At 44.2% G+C, this 26,974-nt stretch overlaps 1 protein-coding gene across 1 annotated transcript in view; it reads right to left on the bottom strand.

The window, feature by feature from the left end:
• Nucleotides 1–26,974, bottom strand: part of ROBO1 (roundabout guidance receptor 1) — a gene marked incomplete at its 3' end in the record, with an annotated part of 602,172 nt that overhangs the window by 511,837 nt on the left and 63,361 nt on the right. Inside the window, exon 2 of the mRNA XM_082220668.1 lies at nt 14,738–14,878. Coding sequence (XP_082076794.1) covers nt 14,738–14,825 — 88 coding nt within the window. The 5' untranslated portion in view covers nt 14,826–14,878. The remainder of the gene's footprint in view (nt 1–14,737; nt 14,879–26,974) is intronic.

The raw sequence follows: 26,974 nt of genomic DNA, 5'->3' as shown, positions 1-26,974 counted from the left end.
AATGGAGAACCGTGCCGGTCAGCATTTTCGTGATGGAAAGGGGGGAATGGAGGGGTGAAGGTCAGGATGACCAATGGAGAGCCAGGCTAAGAATCTCTGAAGCCATATTATAGAGCCATCTAAAAGCTAAAAGCATAAAGTCATTTTAGAAAGCTAAAGACTATTTCTCTTTCTCATGTTTGTCACTTTGCCACCTTTTGCAGAGGCAGCAAGCATGCAAGCTTGTGGGTGCAGCTAGCTTGCCCCTGCAGGAAGTTTGCCAGTTGAGGTTAAGCCATTTCTGAGAAACGACCCCTGACAAAGGCAAGTAGCAGGATGTTTGCTGACCGCCAGGCTCCAGGTGCTAAACCACACGACTCACTTCGGCACATTTCTTGGAAGTAGGGGGTTCAGGGGCACTTCCTGGAACTAGTACAGAGGTTAAGTAGATTATAAGCCAGTAGCGCCACCTAGTGGAATAGGCAACTTGGAACCGAAAGGACACACCAATTTATTCATTGGTTGAGCTTTAATGAATATGCATCAATGACCATAGGAAATTGTCAATCATTGGCTAAAGGGATGCCAAGGGGCTGAATTATGCTTTGCAAGAAGGTATATGAGTTAGCTACCCCCAAGGAGGGGTGGGCATTCTTCATTTTCCTGAATGCACCCTATTTGCTTTTTGTCTGACAAAAATCCAAATAAAAAAAACTTTTTCTTTAAGAAACTTTGCTGCCTGATTTTTCATTCCTGGTCTGTATTTCTGAAGTCCCTTTCATGCCCTAGAATTCGATGGCCTGGAAGCATTTCCGGCCTCAATAGTGTCCCCATGTGGTCCATGAAGCATTGGTTTCACCGGTTCCTTACATTGTTTAGTTTTTACGGACTATGACTGGGCTTCTGCAAATGCCTCAAGAGCTTGCCTCTCCTGCAGGGGATGACTTGTGGACGCCCCAGGTGTCTTCTTCCAGAAGGAAGCATCTTCGAAGGCTGCAATCCAGGAGGAGGGCAAAGAGGAGCAGGGATCATGATTCAGACATCACCTTGGACCTCTACAGGGGTCAGGGTGAGGCTGTCCTGGGTCTTTAGGGATCATCCTGGATAGCTCAGCTGGTCAGCGCATAGTGCCGGTAATGCCTAGGTTGCAGGATTGGTCCCTATATGGGACAGCTGCATGCTCCCCCATTGCTCTACCCGGACACTTAGGTCCAGTCTCGAGGGCCTTTTGGTGGTTCCCTCACTGCGAGGGATGTAACAGGCGCCACGTTTGCAATATGCAAGCGGGAGAAAGCACCTTTGTGTGCCCGCACTGCAGTTTGCTCTGTGTGTTGCAGGGCTCAGCGCTGCACGGGCTGCATTTGCATTGCATTGCGTGAGAGATTTGCATTTGCATTGCACGGAGGTTGTGTGCATTGCACAGAGGGTGTGTGTGCATTGCACAGAGGGTGTGTGTGCATTGCACAGAATATGTGTGTATTGCACAGAGTGTGTGTGCATTGCACGGAGGGTGTAGTGGCATTGCACAGAGTGTGTGTGTGTTTTTGTGTTGTTGTTTTTTTTTTTTTTTGCATTGCACAGAGAGTGCATTGCACAGAGTGTGTAGTTGCATTGCATGGAGGGTAGTTGCATCGCACAGAGTGCGTTTTTGCATTGAACGGAGTGTGTAGTTGCATTGAACGGAGTGTGTAGTTGCATTGCATGGAGTGTAGTTGCATTGCATGGAGTGCGTTTTTGCATTGCACGGAGTGTGTAGTTGCATTGAACGGAGTGTGTAGTTGCATTGCATGAAGTGTGTAGTTGCATTGCATGGAGTGTGTAGTTGCATTGCATGGAGTTGCAATGCGTTTTTTGCATTGCACGAAGTGTGTTTTTGCATTGCACTGAGTGTGTAGTTGCATTGAACGGAGCGTGTAGCTGCATCGCACGGAGTATAGTTGCATTGCTTGGTTTGTGTGTGCACTGCACGGAGTGTGTTTTTTGCATTGCACAGTGTGTGTCTGAAAAGGAAGCTGGCTCGGCGGCAGTTTTGTCGGGACTTTTTTAGGGGTTCTGGCCAGCGTCGGCCCTGTAAATTTACGTATTATGATGGCAGCACAAGATGCCCCCTGCCCAAGCGGGGCTGGAAGCTGGCAAGCAATAGCTCAATACCTTTTGCCCATATTCCATTTTATTTAGGGATCCAGTTGGATATCGTTGCTACAACATACCACTTGCCTATGGAGAAGCTGTCTGCCTTGAAGGAAGTTATTTTGTAATACTTCCTCTGTAGCAAGTGATGCTTCATCAGATCCGATCTTGCTGGGTCACTTAATTAATCTTGCATGCAGAGTGGTTGCCCCAGGCCGCCCCTTCCCTTCCCACTAGGCCAGGCTGCCTGCGGCCTGAGGTCCCCTTACCTTTCTCATGCAATGGGATCTCATGCAATGGTTGCAATTCCTATATGTATGCAATAGTAGTTGGCCATGGCAGGATACTTGCACAGGGATTTTCAGGTTCATGCTGATGCTGCTGGATCTTTCCCCTTGGGTTTTTTATTTCAGGGGCTGCTGGTGTGCAAAGCTATGGCCTCAAGCCCGGTATGGTGAGGCAATCATGTGACCTAACTTTTGAGTTTTCCCCATTGTAGTAGCAGTTCACATGTGGCCCGAGGAGTTTCAGTGACCATCGGATCTGCTTTTGGTCTGATAACCAGGTAGTGGTGAGCGTCTTGGCTAAACAGTCCTCACGCTCCAGCAGAGTCTCCGCCCCTCCGCTCACGCTTTTGAGCTGCACCGCTTAAGGTTTAATATTGTGCTTTCTGCTCTCCTGATTACGGGATCCTCTAATGATGTCTCTGACACTCTATCCCATTTTCAGATTGAGCGCTTCAGATCCTGGGCTCCAGACACTCAGCTATTGCCAGACTTTTCCAGACCACCTGTGGCATTTTGACAACAATTAGTAATTACAGAGAGCAGCAGCTTCCATTTCCCCTTCTGCTTTTAGCTCTTATGGGAAGGCCTGGATGGATTTCTTAGCCTTAAGCTGGCAGTCCTCGGCCATTCAGATGAACTGGCCCCCATCCTCTGAGCAGATCCTGCAGTATTTGGTCCACCTGCCGCAGATTGGGCGTGCTGTTATAACTATAAGAATTCAGTCTGCTGCAATGTCTGTTATACAGAAGCTTTATTTTCAGAGACCCTTGCATAAAGTTTGTAATGCGCAGGGCCTTGGAAGGTTGGAATAGGCTCCAACCTCATAGGACAGTGGGCAGGAAGTCGGTCAATTTTACCTATGCAGGATCTGCAACAAGTTAAAACTTGTCTGCTGGTAAAAGATCAAGGCGAGACTCCTTTCAGTATTCCATTGCATTTTGGGCACTGAGGGTTGGGGAAATGATTGTTGGAGCCAGCACAGGGCTGAGAGTCTGAAGGCTTATTGCTTCAGGACTTTTCCTTATCTGCTTTGGAGCTTGTCATTAGAGTTGGGAACTCTAAAACAGACTTAGTGGGCAGGAGTGCCACAATCAGGCTTCCCATTACAGATGAGGAGGGCCCTTGCACGGTTATGGATACCAGAAAAATTTGGCTTTTCATTCCCCTGGGGGCTGGCCCACTCCTAGTGCATGAAAATGGGTTCCCATTAGCCAGGCATTAATGTGCTTACGTCGTGCACCAGTTATTACGGCCTGCGGCTTGCCTACCACTGAACACGCCTCATTCCTTCCGAATAGGGCTGCTGCAACGGCTGCACACTGGGGGCCTGTCAGTAGACAGGATTTTGAATACGGGTCATTGGAAGTCTGACGCTGAGAAGGGTTATATCAGGAAGTGTCACAATGATGTCTGTGCTGATGCTTGTCTGTTATTTCCTTTTCTCATAGGAGCAGCTGTGCACATTTGGGCCACAGCATTGTAGACTGGGCTGGCAAGCGCGCTGACAAGTCTGGACTGGGGCGCCATCTCAGTCTTCCTGCCCATGTGAACATAGGCTGGATGTCCAGATGGGGAATGCTTTGGGAGGACGTCCTTCCTTTGGTGCGGTCGAGTATGACCTGTGCAGGTCCTCCCGCAGTGCTGGTGGTACAGCTAGGCGGGAATGATTTGCCGTCTTCCTCCAGCATAAGTTTGCATTCCTGCATGCAAGAGTGCTTGGTTTGAGTTGATGGCAGCTCTCCCTGGACACAAAATAATTTAAGGCATTTGGTTCAAGGTGGTCTGGAAGGGGGGTTGGAGCACCTGTCCCCTCCAATGCGCAAAGATATTCCATTAAAGGAAACCAAGGATTTGCCATGCTTTGGCAACCCCCTTTCGAGGGGTAGGGCCACGCAAGAGTCCCTGGGAGCATTTGGGGTGAGCTTGAGTCTGATCCTGGTTCATTGCTCCCCCACGCTGTTTACTTGTTCTGACGATATGGTGGGGCCCAGTCGTCAGTGCTGCTCTGCTGAGGTCAGATGCAGCTAGTCGGGAACCAATGCCTAGACAAACTACCACCGAGCAGGCCAGAAAGCATGTTAATATGGCGGTGGAAAATAAAATAAAATAAATAAAGTAAATTAAATTAAATAAAATAACATATAAAATAAAATAACAAATAAAATAAAATAGGTCCTTGCTTTAGGTGGTTCTGTGATATTGCACCCTGCTATTTTCTTCAAGACTGTTCCCCTCTTTGGGGCAGATGGGGGGGTGCATCTTTCCCCTATGGGGAACGACACCTGGCGGGATGCGATTGCCTTGGGATTCATTGCTCCCCCACAATGTTGCTGGTACTGACGATATGGTGGGGCCCAGTCGTCAGTGCTGCCCTGCTGAGGTCAGGTGCAGCTAGTCAGGAACCAGTGCCTAGACAAACTACCACCAAAGAGGCCGGTAAGCATGTTAATAAGGAAGTGTAAAATAATAAAATAAAATAAATAAAATAAAGTAAAATAAAATAAAGAATAATAAAATTCTTCAGGTCGGGCTGCTATCCGTATCTGGATAGTAGGGCACAGTATTGTGCATTGGGCTGCGGACAGAGCTCGTCAGTCTGGACTGGGCGATGGCCTGGGCTTTCCGCAGCACGTACAGGTGTCCTGGATCTCCAGAAGGGGGATGCTGTGGAGGGAATTCTTACCTCTCATGCAACGGCGTGTCCTACGGTTTGGCCCTCCTTCGGCGATCATGGTGCAGCTTGGGGAGAACGATATGGTTTCCTCTTCCTGCTATGGGCTGCGTGCTGCCATATTACAGGACCTTGAAGAGCTGGCGGCACTGGTGCCGTCAACTAAGCTAATTTGGTCACAGCTATTGCAACGCCACATTTGGCGAGGTAGTCCTTGCCCAGCCGCCACCGAACGTGTAAGGAAGCGGATTAATTCTGCGGCAAGCAAGCTGGTGGTGAATCTGGGCGGGTCTGTGATCCCTCACCCTCTGATTTCATTCAAGGCGACTGAATTTTATAGGGATGACGGGGTTCATCTCTCGCCAGTTGGGAATGATGTGTGGTTGGATGCTATGGTGTCCAGGCTGAGGGTGTGGCTTAATTTGTGAGTGGTTGGCGGCGAGCGTAAGGGCTCGAATGGCAGTTAGGCATTGGTTAAAATTGGTTGGTGGAGGGGTATGGATTGGCTGTGCCTGCCCCTCCAATGCTGCTGCAGACGGGTATTCCGTTAAAGGAATTCTGAAGCTTACCATCCCCCTCGTCCAAACCCTGACGGCAGGGTGCGGGCCGTGTAAGCTTCAAGGAACATGCGCGGAGCAGTGAGAGTCTGTGACGCAGCTCCATCTGACTCTGACCATGTTTCCTCCGGGACTGGCTACGGAGTCAGTGCTGTCCCCCCAAGGCGGGGGGGGGGGACAGGTAGTCATAACCAATGCCTAAGCAACCACTCTCAATTTGTATAAAAATAAAGTTGTGGCCAAAATTATGCCAAAAACCTTAAACAAAAATTACGTGAGATGTCTGAGTTATTGGGGTAGGGGTTTTGGGGGACCTCAGCACGCAAAGCGTGTTCTCATAAAAGAGAGAGCACGTGTTGCGGATGGGGCCGAACAAAACCCCCAGTTAGTGACCAGGCCATTGATGGCAATGGGCTGGAACAGATTGGAAGAAGTTGTTACTGGGGCAAAATTGATGTTGCCAATTTAGGGGTGGGGTCAGACCCCTTATATAAGCAGGGTCCACAGCTTTCTCTTTCTCTTTCGCTGTGGACATCGGATCTCCCGCCCGCCCTCCCTTGATTTGGGCTTGCGCTTTGACCTTGCTCTGCCTGTCATGGGGTCGTTCGCCTTGGTGCAGGGGCCCAGTAGGAATTTGTCCAATTGGCTGATTAGTGCGTGCCTTTTGGGTTTTGCCTACTGCTTAGCAAATCGTCACAACTTGTAAGGTTGGCGGTTAGGCATTGGTTAAAATTGGTTGGTGGAGGGGTATGGATTGGCTGTGCCTGCCCCTCCAATGCTGCTGCAGACGGGTATTCCGTTAAAGGAATTCTGAAGCTTACCATCCCCCTCGTCCAAACCCTGACGGCAGGGTGCGGGCCGTGTAAGCTTCAAGGAACATGCGCGGAGCAGTGAGAGTCTGTGACGCAGCTCCATCTGACTCTGACCATGTTTCCTCCGGGACTGGCTACGGAGTCAGTGCTGTCCCCCCAAGGCGGGGGGGGGGGACAGGTAGTCATAACCAATGCCTAAGCAACCACTCTCAATTTGTATAAAAATAAAGTTGTGGCCAAAATTATGCCAAAAACCTTAAACAAAAATTACGTGTGATGTCTGAGTTATTGGGGTAGGGGTTTTGGGGGACCTCAGCACGCAATGAGGGGATTTCAGCTGTTTCTTTGCAAGACACAAACTGAGTTGGAATGACTGCAGGTACATCTGCATCTAACATGGCTGGGTCAGTTGACCAGTTTGTAAAGCTTTAATTAAATAATATATTGCAGGATCACCTCCCTGAAATGGTGTATTTCCTGCCTCACCTGTTACATGCACTCCATATGAAGATCCGAGATTCTCCTGAGAAGGCGTGTTTATTTATTTATTGCTTTGTGATACCACAGGGTAGTAAACTGCAATTAATCGCAAAAAATCTAGTTTCTCAGTGGAAGTAAAGATGTCTTCTGAAACCATATGCACAGATTGTATCTATTTGTAATCTCTTATTCATTTATTCATTTAATGTACCGTATTTAGTTCATCTTCAGTACATATATTTGCAAAAGTAATAAGCTTCTCAATAATGGCATTTCCCTCTGTCTGACTGACAATTATATTTAAGTCCCTGAGAGGGGATATGCCCTATACTGGTGCTGTGGATACAAAGAATTGAACAGTCCCAAAATCCCATATACTTCCATTTTTAGGTAAATGTCTACAAACAGTCATCAAAAGTAAACTTATGTTTTACTTTCAGTCACTTTTTTTGAAATCTAAGTGCTAAACATCTTCTACATAGAAAATATTCTGAATTCAGATTATGCATGACATTAGTTATATTATCTTCTGTACCAATCAGATATCCCTCACCCCATTAAACATATTTTTTCTTAAGAATACAATTATACTGGCAGGCAAAAATGGTGATCTTTACACTAAACAGGAGAGTATTCCAGACTTCTAACTGGCTAATCTCCCTGATATTAAAATTGTAACCTTGGAAGTCTTATAACATGTCTTTCAAAATGAAGCAGGCATAGCTCTCATTTTCCCATGTTCTTGTTTAAAACCCACCACACAAGATGTAAATAACATAAAAATTTGGTCTATGGATACTATTCAAAAAGACAAGGCAACCATTAAATATAATGAAAGAATTTGATTGTCTAAAAATGGAAGCCTAGTTGTAAATGGTTAACCAGAGGGGTTTTGCAGCAGCCTTGAGGGAGTCTTTCATCTTCACTGATGCCTGCAACAATGCCTTAAGCAAAAAACTAATTAAAGAAAAATAGGTGTTCCCTTTGATTTCTTACAGCACCTAGGGAGAAAAATATTACAGTCAAGTTGGACTTTAAAAAATAGATATTACTGCCATTAAATATCTGATTTCCGAAATAAATAGCGATAATTAAGAATGATGTTTAACTGTATCATGTCTTTTTAGAAATAGAATTGCCCCAATGTAGCAAGATTCTATGTACACAACAAATGACTATGTGCATATATGATCTTCGCATATATGATCTGGTGGGCGGGGTTACAGTATCAGCCTCAATCGATATTACTTATAGAGGAGCACGGCGGGTGTCAGTGTACGAAAGGAATCAACTGGCAAATATGTATGCAGTTCCAATTCACTAAGAAGGACTGTTCATCTATTTTAGATTCTGGATGCATGCAATTGATCAAGGTGGCCAGATATTATTCCTGTGTATGGATTAATCCTACTTCTTCACATAAATTTCTCCCCTCATGATGGATGTTATGGGAGAGGGAGTTCAAGGAGGATCTTCACCAGCTTCCACCAAACACTGTGAACTGTTACTTTAAGACTGAAGATTCGTGGCTCTTCTATAGACCAAAATAATAGGGTATAATCAACTACTGCTGTCTGTTAAATTAGTGTGAAATTACAAAACAATATATAAATAGCATTTTTTTCTCCTATAAAAGTAATACAGGCAAAGAACCTAACCCTAGAATACTTTTCTAGTTATGCTATCACCCTAAAAACACAATCTGTAATTTAGCCAAATGTAAGGTTCTTTGGAAGGGACCCGGGTGGCGCTGTGGGTTAAACCACAGAGCCTAGGACTTGCCGATCAGAAGGTCGGCAGTTCGAATCCCTGCAACGGGGTGAGCTCCCATTACTCGGTCCCTGCTCCTGCCAACCTAGCAGTTCGAAAGCACGTCAAAGTGCAAGTAGATAAATAGGTACCGCTCTGGCGGGAAGGTAAACGGCATTTCCGTGTGCTGCTCTAGTTCGCCAGAAGCGGCTTAGTCATGCTGGCCACATGACCTGGAAGCTGTACGTCGGCTCCCTCGGCCAATAAAGCGAGATGAGTGCCGCAACCCCAGAGTCGGCCACGACTGGACCTAATGGTCAAGGGTCCTTTACCTAAGGTTCTTTGGCTCAGATTCAGCTTCAAATAAAAATTCTAGCCAATGGATTTATATATAATTAAGATGAATACAAATTTAGATGGCAATGGCGAGCCTAATGGAAGATTCAATATATTTTAAACGCTTAAAAAAAACTTTTTCAGAACAGTTTTATATGTGTATAGATTCCACCTTGGTCCTCTCCACATAATCAGGTGTCCTGTTTTTAGCAATGCCCAAGTGCACATAGAGATAGACCATGGGTAGGCAAACTAAGGCCCAGGAGCCGGAGCCGGCCCAATCGCCTTCTAAATCCGGCCCACAGACGGTCCAGGAATCAGTGTGTTTTTACATGAGTAGAAGGTGTCCTTTTATTTAAAATGCATCTCTGGGTTATTTGTGGGACATAGGAATTCGTTCATTCCCCCCCTCCAAAAAATAGTCCAGCCCCCCATAGGTCTGAGGGACAGTGGACCGGCCCCCTTCTGAAAAAGTTTGCTGACCCTGAGATAGACATACCATCTGTGTATATGCTGCATCTGCAAGTGCAGAGTCCATGAATGGATGGATGTTAGGGAAAGGAGACCAAGTTGCTACACTATACATTCTGTGTGCAATTCATGGATGTAAAAATGACTATAGAGAATAAGTATTAGGAAACAGCAGTAAAAATGTACTATACCCCCTAATGTCAAGATATTGCATATGAAACAATGGTAGTAACCTTAAGCATGAGTGATCTACAAAGTGACAAGTTCCCATATTTCTCATGCCATTTTAATTACAATTCAGGATAGTCCAGTTGGAAAAAACAGCATAGACTCATTTTGCTTATTTGGTCCCTAAATATGCTGAGTTTCCACCCCAGTAATGTGCTTCATAACCCTAATTCTGCACAGTTTCTTGGGTAGCTAATTGGAGAATTATGCAAATGAACTAAAGATAGTGTTGGCAGCTTCTGTATGCATAAAGAAAAAAAGGAAAGGAGGTCCAACCCAACATTGTATTCTCCCTCCACCAAAAACAAAAAACAAAAAACCCCTCCACATGTCAAACCAGGATCAATATATCATTATCTTTCTTCTCTCCTTATTACCGTTTCCCATTTCCTCTATGCTCTAATTTCCTGTATTTATACATGGTATATGATTTTCTGTCAATTACATTTGAAGCATGTAGGTATTAAGACTGAGAAGCACTATTAGAATAAATATTAACTACTTTATAATAAATGCATGGAAAATGCTTTTTAATTTTATTTTGCTATTGAACTACAATCGAATAAGGTTAGTATGCCAAACTGGCTATTCAGCTTGAAAGAGATTCACTCCAGAACATTTTCAGTCACCGCTGCTAGACACACCAGTAGTACTGCTATAAAAAAAGCTACACAGCAACCTTTTGTTGCATTCTTTAAGAAGTGTATGAATAGGTTGAAGAATAACCATGAAGAAGTAGGTTAGCAAAGTAGATTGAGAAAGGGCATGTTCATGGCAAAAGTATTGGAGGGATAGGGGAATAAGTGGCAGCAGCGGTGGAATAAGGGGGGTATATAACAACACATCACCATAAAATACAAATGAGTAGAACAAAGTGGCTCCACAATGCTTGTGGACAAAGAAGAAAAGTGTTTCAGAGATATCTACCTGCTAGCATAATTGCAGCAGCTGTACCATCTAACCCCTATCAGTCATAATCTGGAACAGTGCCACTTTCTATTAGCCAGGTAATAGAGGAACTGAAATTATTTATACGAGTCCATGTGAACCACTCCGTTTGCTCCAATGCATTCTGATGACTTAATTAGATAGTCAGTGTAGCACATGTGGCTTTCCAGTCAGGTTCATCACAAAAGGCCAGTTCATCAAAGCAGGAGAGTTGTGTGCTCTACAGCTAGATTAGAAATACGAATTTCTTCATTAAGTATCATGCAGCTGACTGTGCCTCTTGGTTTGTCACCATCTATTCAGACAATTAAATAAAACCTCATGCTGGATAAACTGGGGCTAATAAAGAGACCTTGAATTGAAGTGCAGCTGGCAATCTTTTCTTTATTAAGACCTGGCAGCATACATAGTGACAGCATCTAAAAGGCAAAACGTGTGGAGTCATTTCTTATTCTCCCCCCCTCACTCTTAATATCTACCCTCTTTGGGCCATGACATTTTGGTTGATAGGATTTCCAGACCTTTGTTATTCTCACAAAAAAGGCAAAGAATAAACAAAGGTCAACTGTTAGAGCTAGGGAAACTGCAACATTCAACACGCTTAGACCCTTTCTCTGTGTCAATCAAAATAAAAAGTGAGGAGAAAAAGACGTGTGATGACTGACAACCCTGTTCCTGGAAGAATAGTTTTTAAAATATGTGGCAGATACAGTTTGCCATATGAAGAAATTGTTTGAAGATGCTACATTTTCCAAACAGAACTGCAGTTCAAATCACACATATTAAATTCTATAGATTTATCATCAGTGGAGCTTTATTCCAAGTATACAGGTGAAGTGTAAGACTATAATCAGTGAATAAATTAGGACGGAAGGAACTCTTCATAATTATCTTGCAATGTTTACAAAAGATATACACAATGATTGGCTTGTGTCTTGTACACATAGCACTTATGCCTCCATAAATAAAATAAAACTTTGACACTTAACTTTGACACACTTTGACTATATAAGTTTGGCTTATGCCAATATGAAATAATGATCTTCCCAATGGCAGCTTAATGTAACGTACACTAAACATGAATGGCTAAATGGACATTTTATGTTTTGTTGAGATAGTGTGCTTATAGACTGCACTGAAATAACGATTTTTCAATGTATAGCTTAATTTGCAGCTAACAAACATGAATTGATACGATAACATGATGTCTGGTTGAGCTGGTTTGCTCAGCTATTACACAGTATCGTGATGGAATAGGATATAAACAAGTCAAATATGAGAAGCAGCCATACCAAATTAAATAATGATGATTATTAAACTATGTTGGAGTATATCTGGTTTGGTCTAGAGTGAGCAATATAAAAAGTGTGTGTGTGTGTATCTAGTATTTCAGAAGTTAATGCAAATCAGTATCTACAGTGCAATTAGCTAAATAGTTTCTCATTTAGCTATTAATATTCTTCACTTAATATACATACAGTAGCATACCAATATACACAAGAACAAAATGTCCATTACCTACACAAAATGTCCACTACCTACATCAAAATATAATACGTCCCCTGTTGCTGGGGGAGGTTGAAAGGTCTCCCGAACATTTCCTTATCCAGTTGAGTCTGTGAACCTCAGAAGGAAAGGGCCCACCTCTAGCCCAAGACAGACAGTTGTGTGGGTTGTGTTCTCACCTATCATGCTGACTGAAAGCAAGGTTGCTCTATTATCTCCCAAATACCAAGGGAGTTTTTAACAGGTTTTATTTTCTCAAGATCCCTTGAAACACAAACCCATTTGGTGTGGATCCTTTTGTTTGCCTTAACTCTTTTCTAAGCACAACCAGTTAAATCTTGATTTTTAAGCAACACCGAGGAAGGCCTCAAACAATTTTGGGAGTCTCCCTGTAAACAAACTGAAAAATCCTGATGCCATAGGGAAGGTATAACATTTGAAGCCATAGTAATTTGCATTTAAGTTGTACTTGGCTTTTCTATTTATTGCAGTTTAAATTATACATATAAGTTTTCTTTATGAACCATTCAAGCTTTAAAACACAACACAGAAAAATCTTTTTTATTTGATGTGATCCCAAAAGGATTGCCAAAATCTTTGGCTAGATTTGCTTCATTGTGTTTTGAGAGTTAATATATGCCAACTCAGGTTAGTAATACAACCCACATGATATATAAACATGTAATATCATCCATGTGCTCCCCTCTATTCATATAGAGATATCTGTATAATGAAATAAAAACAGGACAATATAATACTTAGGCTGTATGATTCTTTCAATTTAAAGCTTGCTTTAGCACATTATTTACAATTTTGAGAATACATTGTAAGTAGTTCATTACCTTCCTAACTCCTACTAGCTCTACTGACACATGAAAGATGCTGTAGCAAAAACAGCAGAGTATATTGTGGCAACTTAAAGATGATATTCTCAGCTGGCAGATTAGATGACATTGAACAAAGCAGTTCTGTTAGCATAAAGACTTTCACCTGTGCAATAGAATGTTCTCTCCCCATGCCCTCTCCCCCTAAATCTTTTTCTGAGAGTTCTCCCAACCCTTTCTGTGCTGAGGGACATCAGATGAGCAGCACAGCTTCACCAAGCTGTCCACTATTGCCATAGACATAATCAACACAACCCCCGTTTGCATCCAAAATGCGCGCACGCGCGCGCACACACACACACACCATATTCTATCTTCTATAGCCATATCCCACAATATAACCATTCTGTTCAACTTGTTAGACAGGAACTCATATAGGAAGAATTTACATTGGTATTCTTAAAGCTACAGCCATTCAACACACTGAAGACAGACCAGTACACAGACAGACTCTGAAGAGAAAGCAGCAGCAAACTGCTTGTTGTCATCTCCAAACTAAAATTGACTACCATCTTAGCCAATGGTGTTTCTCTCTAACAAGCCTCATGGGACTAGCCTATTGGCATTTACACACAAACTAAACTAAACTGGCTAATCTAAACTAAACAGGCTTATCCAGAAACACGACAGAGACACAGAAAGATGGACTAGCTCTGCAGGAAATGTCAGTGCCAACTCTGTGTCTCCATACTTGTTTATAACACCCTAGTGAATAATATCAGATTTATCATCTAGAGATCATCCTCAAAGGTAATATACGACATCACATCCCAGCAATGCCCTTCCTTTTCAACAGTCTTTCTGGACACAAATTTGATATAGAAACAGCAGTATTCAGAAACTGGTGGGACAACACTTCAGTCTCTCAGAGCATTTCTGTTGCTGGCATGAAGGCCACTATCTATCTATCTATCTATCTATCTATCTATCTATCATCATCTATCTCTATTTAACAATTGAGTTCTTACTAATACAGAACCAGTATTCTGTGACACCTGCAGTACTGCCAGTTCAACACGTGAGGTAAGGCGATCTCATAGGTAAACTGGTCTCAATATGTTAAGAGCTTTGTAAACTAATAGTATCATTTTGAACTTGGCCTGGTAGCAGAATGGCAATCAGTGCAGATATCTGAGCACATTTAACAAATTTCAAAGGGAGGCTCCAGCACAAAGTACAATTTATTTAGCAAACTGGATTCTGCTCCATTCGGTCTACTGAACTTTGGTTTTCATTCCTACTGCAGATATAAAATTAGCATACCACCTCTAGAACTATATTGTCCTAGAATTCATCAGTGCTCTGGACTATATGGTTTGAAGAGACACATCGTTCTTAATAATTTATTTTTATTTTAGCCATTTATTTTCTATAGTTTGGTACTGTTCCTTGTTATTCAAGGATTATTCTTAATTCACCTTTTAGGTAATATATGTGTCTCTCTCTGTGTGTGTCTGTGTGTTTTCTAGAGTTTGGTACTGTTCCTTGTTATTCAAGCATTATTCTTAATTCACTTTTTAGGTAGTGTGTGTGTGTGTGTGTGTGTGTGTAAAATTGAAAAACCCAAAGAAGCCATTTAGTGCCTGCAATAATAAAACATAAGAGCATTCAGATTTTGTAGTCTTTCTCACACACATGTACATTCACACTGACAAATCACATTCTGTGGTATAAATGTTTTGTATAAAACAAATCCTACCTGGAATAAGCTGACCCAGTAACTGATGGACCCGAGACAGGCTGAGTACAGCTACCACGACAGTAAAAGAATAACGTTTCCATTTCATGTTGCTTCTGTTCTTGCATTACACCAGCCCAACAACACTTTTAGAAATGTTATCTGTAACAAGGAAAATTAGACAACTGTTTACATTGTCAAACAATTCAGAAGATATTAAACAAAATCTGTGCTGAATTAATCTCTAGAATAGCCACACATACAAACAGCAAAATCTTGTGCTAAGAGACTAAGTTGACTGCTGGCTAAGGTTTCTCATTTAAGAAATGTTTGTTTGTTAGATTCCATTTGCGAATCACTTTCTTTATGTGAATCGCTTTCCTTAAACAATCTCTAGCAATTTTACAGTAAAAACACCAACAATTAAAATAATTCCATATGTGAAAACAAAAGAAAGACAATTCCATATATAAAATAGTTTCATACAGTGGTACCCCTGGTTGCGAACGGGTTCCATTCTGGAGGCCTGTTCACAACATGAAAAGAACGCAACCCGCGTCTGTGCATGCACGAGATGTCATTTTGCGTGTCTGCACATGCCCGAGTGGCGAAACCCAGAAGTAACCCTTTCCGGTACTTCCGGGTCGCCGCGGGACACAACCTGAAAAAACGTATCGTGAAGCAAACGTAACATGAGGTATGGCTGTACATACAATTAAAAACATTTCCATATGTAAAAACAATTCTATATATAGAATAAAAGGTTGAGAATGGTAATTCAGTTATGAAGTCTATTAAGAAGACACTCAAGGCAATGAGTGTCTTGGTATATAATTGGTATATAATTTTAGGTATGTAAAATATATGAAAATAATGCAACAGTAATCAGTGCTACATCTCTTTCCCCCTCTTTCAGGTTTTCAGCTTCTGTGATATTTAGGTGCTGCTGCCATGGCAACCTACACTGAAATACATCCAACTTCTTGCCCTTCTCCTCTTGTCTGCTTCTTTGCACCTTTTAACCCAAACTGACTAGCACTGTTCAGATGCAGACCTCATGGGGACATTCACATAAATGAACTATAAAATACAGTAATTAAAACACAACAAAATCTGAATCCTACCATATTTGTGCCAAAGCTTTGGGGGTTTGCATTTATTTCAAACCTTATTTTCAAAAAAATGATACATTCTTAGATATATTTATTTCATGTATTTATATAATGCTTGCTATTCAAAACTTCTAAGCGGTGAACTTCACCACTTAGAAAATTCAGTCCACTCAAGTTTAGGAAAATAAACTGAGTTCTGTCCTCTAACCCCTTTGGCACATTGCAAGAATTATAGCTAGGATGATTTATCACCAATTATCAGTTCAAGTTCCCAGAACTGAATTATTTCCCTATTTATTTTAACAAAAATATCATCAACCTTCAACAATATGTAATTGTATTATTGCCACAAAATAACATATTAGAGATACAACAATTTACCAGTTACAGTATTTTTAGTCCCCTTCACAAGCACTTATGTCTACAGAGGCGGCCAGAAATGTGTTGGATATTTGGAGTTCTGGAGATCTCAAATCACTATTGTGCTCCGAGGCTCCCAAGCCCATCCCTAAGTAAATAACTTCACCCTGACACGTAATTTAGGTTTAAGTTTTTGGGCAAAATTTAGGCCACAACTTTATTTTATTTTATTTAAATAATCTTTATTACTTTTGAGACTTACCAGAAAAGGAAAAAGAAAAGAAAAGATGAGAGAAAAAGGCAAAATAGGGCAGAAAAAAAGAAAAAAGGCAAAAACAATTCAATAAACAATGCAAAACACAACCTTAACACACTAAATTAAACAAAACAAAACAATAACAATTTTAAAACATATACCATACCATTACATTACTCTATCTTTCATTCCCTTATTTCATCGACCTCCTCTCACCTCCCTTTTTGTATTCCACGTCTATTACTTGTTTTAGCAATTCCTTTCCATCTTTCTCTATTTTTATCATTATAAATATCTTAACATATTTTTTACCTTATTTTCAATTAATACTAAAATACTTATTTATACTTAACTCCTTATAACATTTCTGCTAAAGCCATAAAGTTTCATTCCAACAATTTTCTAACACTCATTAATTTTACAATATTTCTATATATAAACTTTAAACTTTCCCAATCTTCTACCACCATCTCTTCTCCCTGGTCTCAGATTCTGCCAGTCATTCCCATCCATTCCATATAGTTCATCAACCTGGAGATCTTCTGTTCGAGGCGCTTAAATCTTTTCCAAGTCCCTTCTGCAGTTCTTCTTCATGTTCTTTGATGCTAAAGATGCTGAAGAGCAGGTCTCGAGGGGGTCCCGACCCAACCATGCCCCCATTCCCTCTCGACAGACCAGCCAACTCTCCACCTCTAGAATCAAGGTCCATATAACATCTCAAATCATGTTTCAAGGCTCCTCCAGATCCAAAGGCCCCCACAACTCCAATCACCTCCTGACCCAGATTCAGGACCCAAATGTCAGTAAATCCCTGCATGAAAGAGTCTATCCAACCTTCCTTCTCCAATCCAAACAGGGCTCCAATCTTCAAATTCTGACTTTTTCTATATTCATTCATAAAAGGCCTCCACTTATAGTCCTTGATTTGCCCCTGTAAGACGGGTTTCCACTTGTATAACTTTGGGTTCAACAACCACAACTTTCTCCTTCATCTTCTCCCCAGTTTGTCCTGTCAAAGTAGGTTCCTGTGTCAAATCCTGAACAATTTCTGTATTGATGGTCACTTTTTGTCCCAAATTAATCACTTTTTGTCCCAAGTTCTCAAGTTTGGTAATCATAACATCCGTCTTCTTGTGGAGCTGTTCCAACGAATAGCTTATCTTACATAATACAGTCACTAAGGCTCCTTCTGTCAACATTCTTAAAATCCAAGGTCAATCTCTAATTTTCACAGTTCTTATCTGCAGCTGGAAAAACCCCAGCTCCACTCTTGTAACAATTTCAAAAGCTCCCTCTAGAGGGAAACAGTCTCCACTTGTATCAATCCTTTCAAACACAATTTAAACTAGAAAGTTAGTTTCAATTTTCAGTTACTTTTCCTCCTTTTTAAACGCAGAAGAGGAAACAATATATTTCTCTTATTTAACCATCTGCCAACATACTTTCTGTTCACAAACAATAAACTCTCCCAAGACGTCAATCTTGCTGGCAACCCGTTTCCAGGTTCAGAGCAGTGGTAATTTGATTTTCACTCTCTCCTGCAGGCTCGCTAGATCCAAAATCTCCCCCCTCTTCTCCTGCTTCCAAGGGGGGTTTAATAGTTTTAACCGATGGAGATTTAATCCTTTACAAAAGACTTTCCAAGGCTTTAACTTGCAACGTCTTTGCTTCAGTCTATTTACAAAAAAGGAAGGCGGACTTCCTGTTTAAAACCTTCCCGTTTCGATGCCAAATTAATGAATTTAAAGATCCAATTTTCCGTTCTACTCACGGGTAGTTGTTTAAAGTCCAATTGTCCACAGGAAAAAGTCAGCGCTCTCTGGCAACAGCAATGCGGCTTCACTCTGTGAAAGAAGCAGTCGATTCAAAGCACCGCGCCGCTCACCCCACGTCACTCCGGATCCCCGAAACCGGGTTTCCCCACGAGTAGGGGAGGCGCAAAAGGTGCCAGCCGAATCCCAGGTTCACACGCTTCTTCCGCCTGTGATTTCAGTGGGTCTCCGCCTTCGCCGTGGCGGTCAGACCCTAATTTCCACAGAGCAAATTCCTCCCGATCGGAGGAACTCCGCCATTGCCTGGAGGCGCCAACCCGAAAGCCTTAGGCCACAGCTTTATTGATTACAGCAAAGTGAGTGGTATTGGCTTAGGCATTGGCAACTGACTCCTGCCTCTCTGGCAGGTAGTCTGGAAGGATAAACACCAAACGAGGGAGCAACATCGATGAAAACCAATCAAAGCTCACCCCGAGGTTCCTATGGTCCTGGCTTGGCCCTAGCCCCTCAAGTGGACTTCAGAAGAGATCCAGGACCCCCAGATTCCTTTACCAGAATATCCTTATTCATGGAGGGGCAGGTGATGGTGCATCTCCCCTCCCACACACCTCACTAAGCCAATGCCTAACTGCCAAACCATACAAAGTTGCTAAGGGGGTAGCTGCAAACCAAGTGGCCAGTGCCATTTTGCCAAATGGAAAAATAACTACCTGGCCCCTGTTCCAAAACAGGCAACCAACCAATATCCAAAGCAAGGCCAAAGCAGCAACAAATAAGGATGGGAGGGCGGGTGCTTGGCAGCGCGAAGCAAGTGCCTCAGCCACGTCGTGCTGCCACTTTTATAGCCCCCCCCATCATGCCACCTGGATCAGATTGGCTCAAATGGTCTGGCATGATTGTGGGGCCATACAGACAAGGGCTGGGCCACACACCCCGCCTACAACCCAGCGGGGGTGGGGGTGTCTCAGGGGCCCGTGCCTAACCAGGACCCTCATTAAGAAGGATCCCATTTGTTTCAGATTGTATAATGGCCTTTGTGGCATATAGTTTAGAAACAACAACAGAGCACTAACTCAGACGTTCTCTCAGTATTACTCTAACCTTCTAATAGTAAAAAATAATTGTTCCAGCGCAAACTCTTATTGGGTATGTGTTTCTGTTGAAAGCAGGGATGAGGCGGGAGATCAGGGTTCTAAAATATGCATGGAGCCTACATGACTTCAAGAGGCTCCTCAAGTTTGCCTTCCAATTTGTGGAGGGTGGCAGGAACGGTGACTGAGGAGACAAGCTGAATTTGTTGAGGAGTCTTCAAAGCATATATGGCATGTTACTGTTCTGCAATGCACCAGAAAGCAACCCAAATGTACAGTGGTCTGATTCCTTCAAGGGATTATTCCTCTTGCAGCAGAGCCATATATAATGACTGATCGTTGTACACAATATTAAGTCTATATACTAGCTAGGCAGACAAATGAACACTAATCCTTTTGTTGGCAGAAGGGAGAAATAAGTATTTGACCTGTGTTGATATTATAACAATCAATATTGATAATATAGCATAATAAACTTTGCTGTTTCCAGAGGGATAGTCACGTTAATCTGTTTGCAGCAAGAACAACAAAGAGCCTTGTGGCATCTTAATGGCTGATGCTGCATAGACATGTCAGTTCATTCCATTTTCCTGACATTTCCCTGCTAATTTTCACATTATATTTGAGCTTTCACATGATGCAAAAGTTTAGTGCTCGTTTCCATGTTATTTGGTTGCACAAAGAAAAAGTTTGCAAGCCTGGAACCCTGGTCTTGGACACCAACGGCAAGGCCCTACAGGGTGTGGAAGATGCTATGCAATTGACTTTCCTTTAGTAAGGCTGCTTAAGGATCCTCAATACCCCCACCCCAGGAACCCATTTGCAAGTAGATTTCCAAAAGGCTTAGGAGCCTTCTTCTCCCCTCCCCCATCACCCTCTCCCCTCAACAGCTGTTTAGCAGAGGAAATGATCCTATTTTTTAATGTTTGTTTCACACTAGTATGAATGAAATTTAGTGCAACATGGTGCTGCAGTGTGAAAGGAATGTAAACAATCAGGACAGAACTACCATTATAATCAGTAAAACTAATGCAATACTGAATGCAGCCTGACAAATTTATTATGACATAACCTCATCAGATATCCATGAGTTAGTCTTAAAGGAACCACAAGAAATTTTTACCATAGTTTCCATGCTGTATGAAAATGTAACAAAAACAAATGCACTTAAAATTCCCTGGGGTTGTATTGGTTTGGTGGCCTTCCCCCCTGCACCCATTAATCTTGCATATATAAACAAGAGTGGACTTCTGAACCTTTGAGAGAAAATTGGTGTCTTCCTAACTGATATTTATTTGCTCTCTTCACAAATGCATCCTTGACAAAAAGTTGGGTTCTGAACACTTATGTTAGCTGTTTTCTTCCATCTAGGCAATACAATGAGGATGGTAATCAATAGTACAAGTCCAGTTACTTAGCAACAGTGGTTGCTTGACTGTCCTATCTTCTAACAATCATGACTGCAGGGGGAGAATTTCCACCCATTTGCTGTACATCAGATGACAATGAATAAAAAATAGTATAACAAGAACTTTCAGAATCTACAAGCTTAAACTACATTTTGTTCCTCAAAAGTTTCTTCCGAAGTATTAAAGGGATTTAAGCTGGAGGCGCTATCCATGGGGCATATAAAAGAAACACAAGCTCCTCTCCTGTGGCTGCAATCATTAAGAAATCAATGCCAAATTAAAAGTGCACAAACCCCAAGGGGAAGAGAAGCACTGCAGTTAATATAGGGGAAAGATTTAATCAATTTTTGGTGTTTCCTGCTTCCTTAACTTGGATGTTATCTGCATAAGAAACAACTATATAAGCAATGAAACCAAAGCAAGCAAAAATGATATTGCTGCACACTTTTAGTTTTAATATCTTTGGTTTTATACTGCATTATACTACGTCAGGATCCACTGGGCAAGGGTGGGGGTCCCTGGAGCTGCACTCTGTTTCTTCAGTGTAATGAGTCACCTGGTATTGCAGGTCAGAATAATGTTTGGATACTGTGCTCTCATGATTCAGAATGACTTTGTGTAAGCAAAGAGCCAATTGGCTTCCCCTTACCCAACAGAGTATCAGAGGCCAAAGAAGACAGGCAGATTTTTGACAAATTTTGGGAGAAAATTTACTTTCTTTTTCTGTCCTGCCACAATGCGGTATGAGAAAACTTAAATCTATATGGTTTGAGATGTTAATTTACCATGCAAACAGCCCAACACCATGACCGACTATAATGTGAGTGCTAATTGTCTAAGACAGGCCTTGCTTTAATGATGTTGGTGTATTTATTTTCAAAATAAACTGCTGGGATAATGGAAACTCCAGGTTTGAATAGGGCAACTCCACTGAAAGCCAGGGTGGGGGTTATGAACGAAAATAAATATGTTCGCTATTTTTTGTTCAGCCCCGCTGCAAGCCCTCCTTCATTTATGTTAGTACATCTCTTTTCACCCTGAGAGTAGTTGCAGCCAATCAGTCACAGTTCTCCATGGCTCCTTCCTTCCATCCACCACTGCCACCATCACCACTGGCTAGGTAAGAAAACAAAGGGATTTATCTAGTGCTGCAGCACTACTCACATGACATGCATGCACAATGAAACTTCTTCCTTCTCCTTTCACCTCCACTCCAGCCCCTGGTGCACCCTTAAAATAAGCTCTGAAGCAGGGCTCTCCAGAGCAGTTGAGGAGCAGGCATGCGAGGGAAAGAGAGGAAGTCCCATCACATAAGCAGAACTCTGCTTATCCAGTGTCAGACACAACACAAAGTGTCCCTGTAGTCAAGTTCTTGACACTGAAACTGGCACCTTCCCAGCTTCAAGACACTTTATTAACCCCCAGAAGAGAAAAAGGCCGTAGTGGCCAATCAAAAGAATAGGCTGAGAAGCCTATGGGCTCGATTTTACTGGTGTGCTCAGTTGATAGTTCTTAAGGCAGGCTTGCAGCACTGTGATCCTTATGTCAGTCTTCACTCTCATATACACTTGGTAAGTCACTGTCAGGGAACTGACATCGGAGGAAAGGGAAGTGGTAAGGCTCCCAGAGACTGGGAGAGAGTCAACAGCCAAAGCAGGGACCAGCAGGGGGAGCGCGGGGTCTCTGGAGGAGGATCTCAGTAATGCTGAGAGAGACGCAGCAGCCCAGGCAGGAAGCAGCAGGGGAGAGAAAGGGGTGAGAGACACTTCGAGCGAAAATAGCGGGGAGGTGTCAGAAGCAACTGCAGGGAGACCCATGCTGCGCCGGAAGCTGCCACGTCGTGAGTCCAGGAGACGCGTTTCCGTTAAGGAACTTCTTTGCTGGAAGCGCTTCCGCAGACAGCCACTGTCAGACTCTACTAGTGACTAGAGCAGACATGTCTGAGGAGCTCTGTCACACACAGAGGTTTGTGGGGTCGCACAAACTCTGAAGGGGCACAATTTTAAGCACAAGCAGCTAACCATCCCCTGACAGCAGTCTGACAGTCTCTGTACGCTGCCTGTGCAGGAGAAAGCATCATGAGCAACCCAGTCGGAACCGGAGACGCAGGGGTTGGAGCTGGTCCAAGCTTGGAAGAAAGGTATCAAGCTCTGGAGGTCCAACTTGCGCTGCAGACGGCGAGGCTCGAGGAGAGAAGGGCTCAGGATGCTGACAAAAAGGGGAGAACCACTCAGTTCCCCAGAAAGGTACCAGGATTGGTGCAGAAGTTTGGGGGGGGACCCCAAGGATTACCATGCCTTTAGGACTGAGATGCAATATGCTCTGAATGTGCAGTTTGATGAGTTCCCTGATGAGGAATCGCGAGTTGCGTTCGTAATTGGGCATCTTGAGAAGGGGGCGCGGGACTGGGTTCGACCCCTGATGGCAACGCACAACGATATCCTAAAGGACACTATGAAATTCTTTCGTGCAATGGATATCATGTTTTCCAGCGATATTGAGGAAGGGGCGGTACGCAGACAGCTAATGGCTTGCAAGCAGGGAAGCAGATCTGTCCGTGAGTACTGGACTGAATTTACCATGCTGATTCACAGATTGGGGTGGGATTTATCGGCGGCACCCATTCAGATGCTATTTGAAGAAGGTCTTTCTTCAGCTGTGAAAGACGAGCTGGCCAGGAGCCCCAGGGCGGGGTCTATGGATCAGCTGACCAAATCTGCGCTGACCATTGGAGCGCGCCAGGAGGCAAGAGCCTTGGAGAGGCGGGAAGGGAGAGGGGAACGTTGGAAGGAGTTACGCATTCCAGACATTCCTGAGCCAGCTTTCCCGCCGGCAGAGCCGATGGAAATCGGAACAGCCCGCGCGCGCGCAGTTTCAAAGCCCAGTGAGGGGGCGAAGAAGGAGGGAAAGGGAGCCCGGAAATGCTATCTCTGCCAACAGCCAGGCCACTTTGCCAGAGTCTGCCCCCAGAGGAAGGAATGGCAAGGGATGGTGGGAGCTGTTGAGGGGGAAGAGCAGGGAGAAACGGAGCAGGTAAAAGCCAACGCCTGGTTGCCAGCAGGGCACTGCAGCCAGGCCAAAGAGCAGTGAAAGTGCCCCTTCCCCAAGTGCCAGTGCCAGAAGCTCCTCGACCTGCTCTAGTGATTGAAGTGTCGCTAGAGCTGCAAAATGGACACCCCCTAAAAATAAAGGCGCTGTTGGACTCAGGCAGCTCCTGCAATTTCATGAGCAAGGAGTTTGCTGCTGAACACCAGATACAGACTATCCCTTTAAGCAACCCCCTGCAGGTGACCACGATTGATGGCAGGGAACTGTTGGGAGGAGGCGTCAGCTTGCAGACCGTCCCAATGATAATGAGGGTGGCAAGGCACACAGAACTGATAGCGTTTAATGTGGCCACCTTGGGAGGCGCTCCCATTATTTTGGGAATGAGCTGGCTAGCCCTACATGATCCGCTGGTGGGCTGGCATCAAAGAGTGGTTTCCTTCGGTTCCGCCCACTGCTTAGAACACTGCAGGGCGGAAAAGGGGTCAGCAGGGGCCCAAGCCACCCTAGCAGGGACGGAAGTGATGGAGAAGGGGAAGGTGCCACCACAGTATGCTGATCTCAGCGACGTGTTCAGCGAGAAGGAAGCGGACCAACTACCCCCGCATAGGCCCTTTGATTGCCAGATCAATTTACTCCCTGGAGCACAGCTTCCTGTAGGCAAGTTGTATGCCATGTCAGACAGGGAGATGCAGGAATTGCGAGCGTTCATTGACAAGAACCTGAAGAGAGGCTTCATCAGAGAGTCCAAGGCAGCGGGGGGTAGCCCAGTGTTTTTTGTGGATAAAAAAAACACGGACAAGCCGAGGCTGGTATGTGACTTTCGGGCCCTAAATGCAGTGACAGAGCCGGCGGCTTTTCCTATGCCCAGGATTGATGATATTTTGACCAGGGTGCGAAAAGGAAAGATTTTTACAAAGCTGGACCTAAGGGGGGCGTACAACCTGATACGTATAAGGAAAGGGGATGAATGGAAGACCACCATGTTCACCCCTTTGGGGGCATTTGAATACCTCGTTATGCCTTTTGGATTACAAACAGGCTCCGCGTGTTTTCAAGCCTTTATGAACCATGTACTGGGGCCTTTGCTCTACAAGAATTGCGTGGCCTTCTTAGATGACGTGTTGGTGTATTCGGAGAATGAGGAGCAACATGTGAGAGACGTCAGAGAAGTGTTGAGCAGGCTGCAAGCCAACAGACTGTGGGTGAAACTGGAAAAGTGTCAGTTTCATACCAAGGAGGTGGAATTCCTGGGGTACCGCTTGTCAGACAAGGGGTTGGCCATGGACCCCGGCAAGGTTCAAGCGGTGCTGGAATGGAAAACACCCAAGACCAAGAAGGATGTGCAGAGGTTCCTAGGGTTTGGAAACTTTTATCGTAAGTTCATCCGAAACTTCGCCCACCTGACGGCGCCCATCACGGACTGTCTCAGCAGCAAAAAGAAGTTTGTTTGGACGGGGGAGGCGGAGCGAGCGTTTGAGGAACTGAAAAGGGCCTTCGCCTCTGACGAACAACTTCTACATGTGGATTTACAAAAAAAGCTGAGGGTCGAAACAGACGCTTCGGACAGAGCCATAGGGGCGGTGCTTCTTCTGCAGCCGGGGAAGGAGGGGTCAGAGTGGCGACCGTGTGCCTTCTTTTCGCGAAAGCTGAACAAATCTGAGAGAAACTACACGGTGCACGACCGGGAACTTCTTGCGATTTATGAGGCCTTCCGGAGATGGAGGCACCTACTAATTGGTGCACAACAGAAGGTGCAAGTGTGCACGGACCATAAGAATCTAGAGTATTGGAGAACTGCGCGAGTGCTCAACCAAAGGCAGTTGAGATGGGCCCAGGAGTTCTCCAAATTTAACTTTGAGATTTGTTACGTACCAGGCCCGGAGAACGTTAGGGCGGACGCTCTCTCACGCAAACCTGAATATTTGGAGGGAGAGGGTGCACCCGAAGAGACCCATGTTATTCCCGAGGACCGCTGGGTGTGTGGGGCGGCTTTGGTGGGGCAAAGGGAACTGGTAGAGGGAACGGTGCAGGATGAATACGCCCAGGACAAACTCAGGGGTCTCAGGAGGGAGGGAGACAAACCCGGGGGTTTTGAGGAGAGAAACGGGGCGTTGTACTACAAGGGAGCGTTATACATACCTGAAGGGGAATTGAGGGAAAAGGTACTCAAGCAACTGCACGATAGCCCCACAGCAGGGCATTTTGGGCAACACAAAACCATGTGGCTGGTTACCAGGGAATTCTGGTGGCCCAAGGTCAGGGAAGATGTGCGTGAATATGTGAGAGGGTGTGACCGATGTCAACGAGCCAAGGGGGAGAGGCGGGCACCGGCAGGTTTATTAGAACCACTACCCACGCCGGAAAGACCATGGGAGGCAGTGGCAATAGATTTCATGACTGATCTGCCCAGGTCCAAAGGGAAGACAGCCATTATGGTTGTGGTAGACCTGTTAACCAAGATGGCCCACTTTATAGCCTGCTCACATGCGGTCACAGCAGAAGAAACCGCTAAATTGTTTGTGGAAAATGTGTTTAGGTTGCATGGTGCCCCCTTGAGGGTGGTTTCGGACCGAGGGAAACAATTTACTTCCAGGTTCTGGAGGAAGCTCATGAGCTTATTGCATGTAGAGGTGAATTTTTCCACTGCCCGTCATCCAGAAACCAATGGGCAGGCGGAAAGAGCTAATGGTGTCCTCCAGCAATATTTGAGGTGTTATGTGAATGACAGAGAGAATGATTGGGTGGAGAAGCTGGCGTTGGCAGAATTTGCCTATAACAATGCAGAGAACGTGTCCACGGGGATGAGCCCTTTTTTGGCCAATCACGGGTGTCATCCCCGAGCCTTCCCAGGGGGGGAGGGGGAGAACTGGAGCGTTCCTGCCGCAGAACAGTTCGTTGAAGAAATGGAAGCGATCCATCGCCAGCTCCAACTTAATTTAAACAGGGCGAAGGAGGAATATAAGAGGCAGGCAGACAAAACCAGAAGGGAAGGGGAAAGCATTAGGGTGGGGGACCAGGTGTGGCTGTCCACCCAAGGGTTACCATTTAAAGGAGGTTGTAAGAAGTTAAGACCCAAAAGACTGGGCCCATTTGAAGTCACGCAACAGGTCAACCCAGTGGCTTTCAGACTCCGGTTACCGAACCACATGAAGTTGCACCCAGTGTTCCACAGATCATTGCTGTCACCGTATATAGGGGACAGAGAGGGGA

This window comes from Podarcis vaucheri, assembly GCF_965113315.1.
Source record: "Podarcis vaucheri genome assembly, chromosome: 4".
NCBI lineage: Eukaryota > Metazoa > Chordata > Lepidosauria > Squamata > Lacertidae > Podarcis > Podarcis vaucheri.
The sequence above is the reverse complement of the archived record's forward strand: the minus strand, read 5'-3'. Positions and strand labels throughout refer to the sequence as shown.